At 39.0% G+C, this 10743-nt stretch overlaps 2 protein-coding genes across 5 annotated transcripts; one reads left to right on the top strand and one right to left on the bottom strand.

Moving 5' to 3' along the window:
- Window positions 1-1797: 1797 nt before the first annotated feature.
- LOC117212565 lies at window positions 1798-3084 on the top strand. The gene has a single exon (XM_033457467.1). It carries the CDS (start codon window positions 1798-1800, stop codon window positions 3082-3084), a length of 1287 nt encoding a protein of 428 aa, XP_033313358.1.
- A 4509-nt stretch (window positions 3085-7593) lies between these two features.
- Window positions 7594-10520, bottom strand: LOC117212574 (BTB/POZ domain-containing protein KCTD9). Of its 4 annotated transcripts, none has more exons than XM_033457477.1 (7): window positions 10292-10520; window positions 9238-9359; window positions 8969-9154; window positions 8679-8758; window positions 8299-8525; window positions 7879-8208; window positions 7594-7791 (listed from the first exon to the last, which is right to left on the bottom strand). In XM_033457477.1, exons 1-7 carry the CDS (start codon window positions 10340-10342, stop codon window positions 7675-7677), a joined length of 1113 nt encoding a protein of 370 aa, XP_033313368.1. In that variant the 5' UTR covers window positions 10343-10520; the 3' UTR covers window positions 7594-7674. The 4 variants fall into 4 exon arrangements, with proteins under 4 accessions (XP_033313368.1, XP_033313367.1, XP_033313370.1 ...); XM_033457476.1 differs by having other exon boundaries at window positions 8679-8839; window positions 10292-10516; XM_033457479.1 differs by lacking the exon at window positions 10292-10520 and having other exon boundaries at window positions 8679-8877; window positions 8969-9119; window positions 9238-9361.
- Window positions 10521-10743: the final 223 nt, after the last annotated feature.

Genomic DNA, 10743 nt, shown 5'->3' with positions numbered 1-10743 from the left:
GAGGGGCCCTCCCACCCCACGCTGGACATGGAGAACCCACAGACCGAAGAAACGACGGAGGAAGAGGACCTAGCCGAGGAGATGCGAACCTCTACTACGGCGGACATAGGAGCGGAACTGATCCGTCGAGCCGCGAAGGTGACCAAGGTTGCCAAGACATCTCGCAACCTCAAGGGCATGCAGGGGAAAACGTTGAAGGAAGCGGCGAGGACTATCGCTGCGGGCGCAACAGAGATGGTGAGGAGAATAGACCCCTCCTCCGGCGCCCTCGCCATAACGCAAGGACGCATAGCGACACTAGAGGCGGAGAACGAGGCGCTCCGAAAAGAGCTAGCCACGCACCCCGCCGCAGAGAAAAGCAGCGACACGGCGCATCTCGCCGCAATCGAACACGAGATAGAGGAGATAAGACCCTCGCTGCACCGGCTGGAAGAACGCCTCCAAAGCATGGAAAGGAGGGAAGAAAAGGAGGTCGCTCAGGACGTGAGCACAAGAAGGATTGAGTCCGGATTCCCAAACGCTCCAGCGACCAAGGGAGGACAAGCGGCTGCCACGGAATGGCAGACCGTCGAAAAGAAAAAAAAATAAAAAGAAGAAGGAGGCAGAGAAGAAACAACCGGCGAAACCAACCCACGGGACAGGGGCGAAGAGCCTGAGGAAAGCCCCAGAGAGTGGATCGGAGAACGCGCGAAGAGGGGGAGGCAAGCTACCCCTCCCACATACACCACGAACGTCGGCGGTAGCTATCACCCTGACAGATAAATCGGGCCAATCCTACGCGGAGGTTCTGGCTGCGGCCAGGAACAGCGTCTCCCTGGCTGAGGTCGGCATCAGCACGATGAGGATGCGAAAGACCATCACAGGAGGCGTCATTCTGGGGGTCCCCGAGGATCAGGAGAGGAAGAAGGCCGCAGCGCTCGCAGCACACCTGACGCGGGCTCTGGATCCGAACAAGGTCCGCGTGGCGACACCCTTCCGAGCCGCGGAAGCAAGGGTGTCAATGATAGACATATCGGCCACCAAGGAGGAAATCCAGAACACCCTAGCGAAGGAAAGCGGTTGCAAGCCGGAGGACGTCCGACTGGGAGGAATCCGCCCCGGCCGAAACGGCCTTGGATCTGTGTGGATACGAGGCCCGGCCGGTGTAGTGAGGAAACTGGCCCGGGCTGGCAAGGTCGCCATAGGGTGATCGACGGCGAGGGTCGAAGCCATCGAGCGAAGACCCCTACAGTGTTACAGGTGCCTGGAGATCGGGCACGTAAGAAAGTCCTGCACCGCCAAGGAAGACAAGGGGCACCTATGCTTCAGATGCGGCAAATCAGGGCACCAAGTGAAAGCATGCACTGCCGCAAGCCCGAAATGCCTATTCTGCGAGGCGCTTGGAGCACCATCTGTGCACAGGATGGGTGGACCGGCCTGCACCCCCCCCCCCTGAAGAGAGGAACAAAAGGAGCCACCCGCGGATCCACAGCTGCAAGCGGCAACAGGAAAGGCTCCCCACCGCAAGGCGACCCTACGTCTGCGGACAAAGAAGCTGGCACGGAGGAAGCCAGAGAAGTGACGACACTAGGGGACTGAAAATGCGCATCCTCCAGACCAACCTGGGAAGATCAAGGCGAGCGCAAGACCTGCTCTACCAAACCATTCGGGAGAGCACGGTCGCCCTAGCGGTGGTGGCAGAACCATACAGAGTTCTGGATGCTCCAGAATGGGTCGGAGATACCATGATACTGATCCAGATGGGTCGGGACAAAATGGTTGCTGTCACCTGGATATCAACGCCGGGGGCGTTCGCCCATGGAACCCTGCTGGAACGCGGCAACGGATACGTCGCGATCGAGTGGGCAGGGATGGTGGTGGTGGGTGTCACCCAACAGCGGATGCGCAGCATTCGAGGAATTCCTGGACGGGGTTGGCGGCTACGTCAGGCGACGACTTCCCCGGCAAGTGCTCGTCCTGGGAGACTTCAATGCACACTCCACGGAATGGGAGAACGCCAGGACCAACGACGCGCTGTCAAACTGGGCCGCGGGACTTGGACTTCTGTTGGTGAACAGGGGCTCGACCAGTACCTGCGTGGCGTGGAGAGGGAGCTCCATCGTCGACATCACATGGGCCTCCCCCGATGCATTCAGGCGGATCTCAGGCTGGAGAGTAGCCCAAGGGGTCGAGACACTTTCGGACCACCTCTACATATTCATGGATGTGGACACACCTGGACCTAGAACGGCGACTGCAGGCGATGGTCGCGGCCCGCCGAGGAAAGGAAGCGCGCGCCCACCGCCAAGATGGAAGGTCAAGGAGGTGAACGGGGATCTACTCCGGGCGGCTGCCATAGCAACAGCTTGGAGCTGGGAGGCCTTGACGACGACGAACGAAACAGACGTGGTAGAGAAGGCCGAGAACCTACGCCGAGCCATGACAGCAATCTGCTACGCATCCATGCCACGTGCCACACCAGGCACGGTGCGAAGCAGGGCAGTCTACTGGTGGAACCCTGACATCGCGGAGCTGAGAACGAGATGCGTCCGGACCCGAAGACAATACCTAAGGGCCCGCCACTGGCAACGACGCGACGAAGAAGAAGTCTCCTTGCGCTACCGGGCGTACCGCGTGCTACGGCGCTCGCTGCAAAAAGAGATTAAAAACGCGAAGGACCGTGCCTGGTCCGAACTAATCGAAACAGTCGAGGCCGACCCATGGGGAAGGCCATATAGGACGGTGACGCGGAAACTTCGCGCGAAGGGCCCCCTGGCAACGATGGATATGGAACCTGCGCTGCTGCTGCGGATCATCGCGACGCTTTTCCCCCGCAAGAAGATAGGGCGGCAGAACGGCCGCGGGAAACGATACGGACGTTGGAATGGAGAGATGACTGGGAAGTCACAGAGGAAGAGATATGGGAGACGACCAGAAGAATGCCCTTATGCGACGTGGCGCCAGGCCCGGACGGAATCTCGGGTCGGATCTGGGGGAAGTGATGGGAGTCATGGCCCCCAGACTTCGGCGCCTCTACACAAAATGCCTGAAAGAGGGAGCTTACCCCCGGGCATGGCGGACGGCGAGGCTGGTCTTGCTCCGTAAAGAGGACAGACCAACGACCTCGCCGACAGCGTACCGGCCGATATGCTTGCTAGACGAGGTCGGCAAACTACTCGAGAGGGTAGTCGCTACCCGCTTGGAGCGACACATAGCGGGCCAGGTGCCAGGTTGGCACGAAAGCCAGTACGGCTTCCGGAAGGAACGCTCGGCGATTGACGCGGTCAGACGTGTGCGAGCACTGACAGAGGACATGGTTTCCCGGAACGACGTGGCTCTGGCGGTTTCCCTGGACATCGTCAACGCATTTAACTCCATGCCATGGGACAGGATACTGACGGCCCTGGAGCACTTCGAGGTTCCCAGCTACCTCGTCCGGCTGATCCGAGCCTACTTCGACGACAGGTAGATATGCTACACCAGCAAGGAAGGGGAGGAAAGGCGACCTGTCGAGCGCGGAATCCCGCAGGGCTCGGTGCTGGGACCGATCCTATGGAACATTGCGTACGACGAAGTACTGCAATACCCGCTGCCTCCAGGCGCGGCCATGGTGTACATCCAATAAAAGGGTTCTGAAATTTTAGATGTATCTTCCGGGCCTCCTAAAGCTTAGTATATGGGAAAAACGTAATTCTTGCAGGCTAACCCTTAAAAGGGACATCTTGGAGGTAGTTCAAACGTGATTGTTTTTTTTCCTAAAGTTTCATGCGAAATAATATTAAACAGAATAATTCGTTGAAACGGATAGATCAGTGGCCTTACTTTCACATTTATATTATTGATGAAAACGTTTTTGTACTTGTCTATTAAATAATCCGACTGATTCTTTTTCTTTTGAATCGAGATAAATGCACACTCGTGTATGTGAAGTGAATCTTATGGAACGAGGTGCCACTATTTTACCAATAGCATTTACATAATCTTTAATGTACAATCCTTCACTTCCTAACTTCAAAACTATCGTTTGGTCTTTTTGGGGAAAAATGCAGTTATTAATGATCTCCGCATATTCGTCGGTAAAGTTTTTGGTTCGGTTGGGATTTTGGAATACAGGATTCATTGAATTAGGCATTGATGAGACAGGACCCCATGCATGAGGATTCAATGTTTTAACAAATTCTATAATCCACGATGTCTGTCTGTCCTTGCCAGGTAATTCTGTTTCTCTTATTTCCTACTATTATCAACAAATTATTTTCTCGCTTCCTTAGTAATAACATCGACTCATTTTTAATTTTATAACGTACCAAATACGGACTTCAATTTAATTATGGGTCAAACACTAACATGTGTACTGGATCGTTATCTTGGCGGGCCTAACAGTTTTGACGTTAATCTATCTCTACTTTAACCAATTATTATTTTCGTTGTGAGGTGCAGAAATACGCAAGGAAACTTCAATCAAATGAATAAGGGCCATTACGCACTTGGTCACCCGACGACCAAGAACTATGCGAATGGACTCGACGACCAAGCTCGTCAATTCGAAAACTCAAAGGTTGTCAGCATTGTAGAAATGCTCGAACAGAATAGATGCCGAAGAAACTGTTATAATTATAAAGTTAATTTTAAAAAAGGGGGAAAGGGAAATATCGGGTACATCCTTGGGTACGTTCTTGCAAGAACCTCATATGAAAGAAATTTACACAGTTTTTAACACGTTGACTGCCACGCATGTTTTCAAAGAAATTTCCGTCATGCCACGCGTGCAGCAGTACCAAGCGTTCTTTGCTAGGTGCTCCCATCGATATTTTAGTAATGCGAATTGCTCAAGTGGTGGTCTCAAGAACGACCTCTCGTTTCTTTTGTTCGCAACATTAGAACCACTAGCTGTTGTTGAATATAACGAAGGAAAGTGGTATAGCTTATTCTGACCAAATGATTTCTTATTCCACCACAATTAGAAAAGGAATCAAATGGTACAGAAAACTTGGCATTCAACTCCTTCTGGGAATTTCAGTTGTAAACGCTTTGACGGTTTACAAAATTGCAACGAGGAAGAACATAAATATTAGAATATTTAGACAATTATTGGTTGCAAAATTATTAAGGTTGTCTGAAAATACAAAAAATCCTTGTCTTCGACGGAGTCAGCATAATATCGCCGTTCGGAAAAATGATTCCGGAAGAAGCATTAGACACACATGCAAACTATGTTATGCAAATAGAAGACGTCGAATGGGCCGAACAAAGGCACAAAAGAATTTGAAGGAAACAACAACTTATTGTCCAAATTGTCCCGACCAACCTCAGCTATGTATAGAATGCTTTAAAGTTTTACATTCTAAATAATTTTTTGAATAAACCATTTTCGTATTACTTTTATAACAATTCAACAGTTTTATTATTATGGAATATCTTTTCAAATACCTACGACGATCCTTCGCAAGTAGTCAAATACCCGAATACGGGTGTCGTGACAGTCAACGTGTTAAAGGCAATCCATGTCTAACGAGGCACCAGTATGTCGATCATGTTTCCGTGATCGTTGGAAACTCGCTGCTTACCACGATCAAGAGCGTACGGGCTCATATACTTCAATGAATCCAATGGTCGCTAGCCGCTAGTCGATAGTGCACATTGGCCCTAATTCTTTCATTTTATTTAATGAAAAATATAAGAAACTTAAAATAAGGTTCAGCTTCTCTTCCCTGTTATTATATGTTATAAAATTATTTTATTTTTATTTTTATCATCCTTTTTAAATCCTATTCAAAATTTGACATGCTGTTATGTCATTCCCTAAAAAAGAATCAGATATCATGAAATATTTTTAATAGTCTGATATAATATTTAAAATGTTCTAGCCATTTCATATCCTGTATCAAAATAATTAGCAAAAAAGAAATGTCAGAAAATAAAAATCTCCCAAAAAATAAAAAGCCCCTAAATGAAGAAAGAAATAGAAAAAGAGACTGAAATATTTGAGAGAAAGATTTTCATTAATAAAAAAAAAAAGGAAAAAAAGTGATGTATGAGAGGAAACTGTAGAATTTCTAATTAAATCGAAGAAGCAGTTTAATTCAGTATCAATCATATTATTCTTGACAATGTTTTGATAATCACCTACATGAAGACATGTATAAAAGAATGAAGAGAGAACCTTTTCTTAATACAGATATGTACTACCACTATTATCAATTAAAAATAAAAATACGTTGTGGAAAACAATATTTTCTTAAAAAATCTTTCTAAAAAAATAATTCTTACAAAAAACATTGCAAAAAAATATCAAACATATAATAAAATAGAGCTCCTGCAATCCCATGGAAGAAATGTACACAATAAATATATTATAATTCTTATTTTTATATAAATTATAAATATTTTTTTTAAAGATCTATTTGCATATTTTTAATAACCATATCTACCACGATTATTTTTTTTTATAGAAATTTACAAGGAACTTAATTTATTATCTTATAGAGACTTTATAATCTTCAACTCTACAGTATGAAATATTTCTATTTGGAAGTCACAATCTGATATCTACAAAATATATTGTATTATACGCTGTAAAACCTTATTATTATATCGGTATATGTATATCAATATTAATTTATTTTTAAAAATCAACAGAAATAATTATTTTGAATATTATATATTAAAATGATAATTTGGTGTATCTGTTACATTTGTTTTGCAGAAACATTTCTGTATCACTATTTATATCAATATTAATAATTTAACATAAAAATAGTACCATATTTATAGTTTTTAATTATAACGAAAACTACCTCACATTGCTTCCATTTAAATTATTAAAATCTATTAAGTGCATTTGTGGCTATTTATATACATATATATACATATATATTACTCTTTTTATATGTTTAAAAAAAATACAATTTCTTCGAAATTTATATACTAACATGTAAAACAAATATGTTACTATATAATATTTGCTGAGAATGCAAAAACAATAAATGTATTTTTTATGACTCTATTATACAATGAACAAAAATAAATATATTTTGTATTTTATTTAGATAAAATACTATAAATAATTTATATGATCATCATACATTCATTCAATTCACATCAGTCACAAAATTCACTTTGATCACAAAATTCTAAATAAGTATATTACGATCAAATAAGGAAATATGTGTACAAAACCTTTCCCTAATTCTAGCACACTTTCTGTGGTGATTTACCTTGAATGCAAAATTAATGCTTCGATCTTTGTATAAATAATATCAACTCGTTCTACGTAAAATGATACAATGATTTATCAAAAGTCAGTGTATCAAAATACGTACCTGTTTTCTTCAATTACATTTTTTAAAAAAATATGTGCCATGTATACATAAAGTAAAAAAAAGGAGATAAGCAAATCATAATTAATCAATTAATCGACGGTAATGCCCCTCATTAATTTTCGAAATTACAATTCTCATCTACCTTAACATCCTTAACTTACAAAAAGGTAAATATTCTCACTCAAAGATAGATAGATAGAAATCATGAATCCGTTAAACCGTCGATTGCAGTGGTAGGCCGTAGATTTATGATGCAACAATAATTTTACGTAACAATAATTAAATGCATCGCACATCTATGAAAATGATATTACTGAAATCATTCTACGAATTAAATAAATATAATATTTACATCACAGAACCTAAACCATATTTATCGTATCGTTTGAGACATGTGTAATGGCGTTAACATCAAATCGAATGCAGCATCCTTGAAATTTGCGCCTCTTAAATTCGCGTCGTGTAAATCAGATCCCGATAAGTCACAGCACTGTAACAAATATAAATAATTTACTTGTATCATAAAAAAACAAAGAAATATGTATTATAAGAAGAATAATTATTAATAAGATACTACCTCTAAATCAGCACCAGCTAATACAGCTGATCTAAGAATACAGTTTCTTAAAATAGCATTTTTTAACGTTGCCACCCTAAGATTTACAGCAGCCATGATACTGCCTTCAAGATTGGCACCTTTAAGATTTACACCTTCCATATTAGCGGGTACACCTAAAGGGTCTTCAAAATTACACGAATGTAGATCGGCAGCGGCTAAATTCGCGCACAACATTCTTACGCGAATTAACTGTGCACCTTGTAAATTTGCATAAGACAAATCTGCTCGTTCAAAACAACAGCCAGATAAATTCGAACCTGCTAAACTACAGCCACGCATAATTGCATACTGAAATATTATTTCAAAGTTATGATAACTACATTTATTTATTTACATGAACTGAATGTATTATTATAACACCAAAGTAATTCTAATTACCTTAAAATTTATATTCCTGAGATCTAACTTTGATAAGTCAGCACCAACAAAATTAACACCTTGAAATCTAAGTTCTGAAGTTGTAGGTGTTGACATAATTGCTTTAAGTACATCTTTACGAGTAAAGGATACCAAACCACTCCTCTGAAGTTCTTTTTCATCTGCCATTGCAGTCAATATATCAATGGCACCTTCTATTCCATAGAAACGTGCTTCTGCCAAAACACCTAAAAAAAATGAAATATATAAAAATATAAATAAAATTACAACTAAAAAAGAAAAATCTTATATTCAATAGAAAAATTATTTAAATCATAATCACACCAAAAACCCATACAACTAACAAATTAATGAGTTACAAAATATTCTAAAAATCACACCTGCTGCATTCACATTGGCATCAAGTATTATCTGTCCATGTCTTAAATAATTCAACAATGGTTCAAAGTACGTGGGACTTCTATCAATTAAAAATGCACCATTTTTGTCTTGTCGACTAGGTAAGATTCTTTGTTCTGTGTCTGTAGCGTCTGTAAACATTCTGTGTTTTCGTATTATAAGTATGTGCAAAAATATTAACTAAAAATCAATAAAACAGTACCAGTACATTTTCTAATATAGTAATTACAACTCTGCTTAGACTATAAATCAATTAAACATATTTGCTTACCTGGCCAACATACACGTTGGTTCCTTTTTTGTTAAAGTATCTCTGGTTGTTGTGAAATACTTTCCACCAACATTCAGTGTAATCCATTCTGAATTAACTGAATTCTGATTTATCTGACTCCGAGTACAAGGCTTATCCTTTGGAATAAAATCTTCTCCACATGAAACATATAAAACATCGTCATCCCTGCAAGAAATTCATTCTGCTAAATTATGTGTGCTATGAACATAATAGAAAAATAGCTTGATTTTTGATATAGTTTACTTTACCGAACTATATTGATATCATCGATTTCTCCACCCTGAACATTAAATATCCTTTTAGCAGTAATGTTAAATTTTGAACCAGCTGCTGTTAGCAATTCATCTAATGAACTGTTCACTATAAATACCTAAAACAAATACAAATCAAATTATATATCTAAAATTTATTATAATTTATTAAAATAACCACCTAAATCAATTTTGAATGAAAAACTTTGTTATTACAATTTTATTCTACAAGTAAAATTAAATTACATTTCTCCATAAAATGTATTAAATCTTTCATGAGTATAAATTTATCATCTATAACATAGAAATATTATAAAACAGTAATTCTGTTTATTTTTACAATCCTCTTTTTATACTTATTTTAATTGTTAACTATATAAATTTTTTAATAAGTATAAAAATCTTTTATAAAAATTAAATACAAAAAAATACAAATACAAATAATACAAATAAAACAATAATACAAATAATACAAAAATTAAATGCAAATAAATGGGTTTTAGAAATTATAAGGATATTTTCTCATATTTTAATTGTTCTATTAAAGATTTTATTTAAATATTACCGTCTCCAGTTTAAAAACTAAAAAATATAAATATGTATAAACCATACTTATATTTAATATTCATTAATTAACATATTAACAATAATTAACAAAATTTACTAACACATTTAGATACAAATAAAAATATATCTATTTTGTAGATTAAATATTTTATTTAAACAAAAAGAAATTATAAGAATATTAAATATAAAAATCCCCTAAACAGCTGTCCACGCCAAAAAAAAAATAATTTCCAAGTATATACTTAAAATTTTGTTTATGTAATAAACATACAGCATATATATGTAGCAACATTTTTCTAATATCTCTATAAGTATATCATATATAAATAATATATAAATTCATATTATTCAAAATAAAATAATATGTAATTTAATTACGATATAAAGTAAAAGTTGAAAAAATATAATGTGAAGGAATTGATTGAAAATAAAAAGTAAACAATTAACCAAAATTTATTATGCATATGAATAAAATCGCAGCCACCTTGCCATTTAAAACATCGGTGCCATTGACAAAAAGTGTTACCCTCTTCATAACTAGAAAACTGTAAATCTTAATGTAATAAAAAAGTAGTATTAGCCAGCAATACTAAATAAAATAAAATCACAAACAAACTGCATTTAACACCGAACAACTTGCCATGTTAAAAATGGCTGTAAGATCTGAGGTATACATTTTTCAGATGTTAATACCATACAACTAAACGTGAATCATAAGTTTCTCATTGAGAAAAGGCCTTAAATGTAAAGTTTTGACGCTTTCATAACTGCATATAAAGAAAATTGTAATTTAGGTAAAAATTATTACCATGCTTTGATTATTACATTATAGAAAATCTAAACTACTTTATTTCCGCTTTTTTGATAATTACCAAGATAAAATTTAAAAAATATATCTTTATAATGTTTCGTATCATGTAACAATCTAATTATCTC

This window comes from Bombus bifarius, unplaced genomic scaffold (assembly GCF_011952205.1).
Source record: "Bombus bifarius isolate JDL3187 unplaced genomic scaffold, Bbif_JDL3187 scf7180000008323, whole genome shotgun sequence".
Taxonomy (NCBI): Eukaryota; Metazoa; Arthropoda; class Insecta; order Hymenoptera; family Apidae; genus Bombus; species Bombus bifarius.
Note: the sequence above shows the minus strand (reverse complement) of the source record. Positions and strands in the feature narration are given on the sequence as shown.

Coding starts and splice junctions, on each gene's coding strand:
- LOC117212574 (XM_033457476.1), bottom strand. CDS start 10,342: ATGAAGAGGGTAACACTTTTTGTCAATGGCACCGATGTTTTAAATGGC. Junction 9,360..10,291: donor CCGATGTTTTAAATGGCAAG/GTGGCTGCGATT, acceptor TATTTGTTTTAG/GTATTTATAGTGAACAGTTC. Junction 8,526..8,678: donor TGCCAATGTGAATGCAGCAG/GTGTGATTTTTA, acceptor CATTTTTTTTAG/GTGTTTTGGCAGAAGCACGT.
- LOC117212565 (XM_033457467.1), top strand. CDS start 1,798: ATGGAACCCTGCTGGAACGCGGCAACGGATACGTCGCGATCGAGTGGG.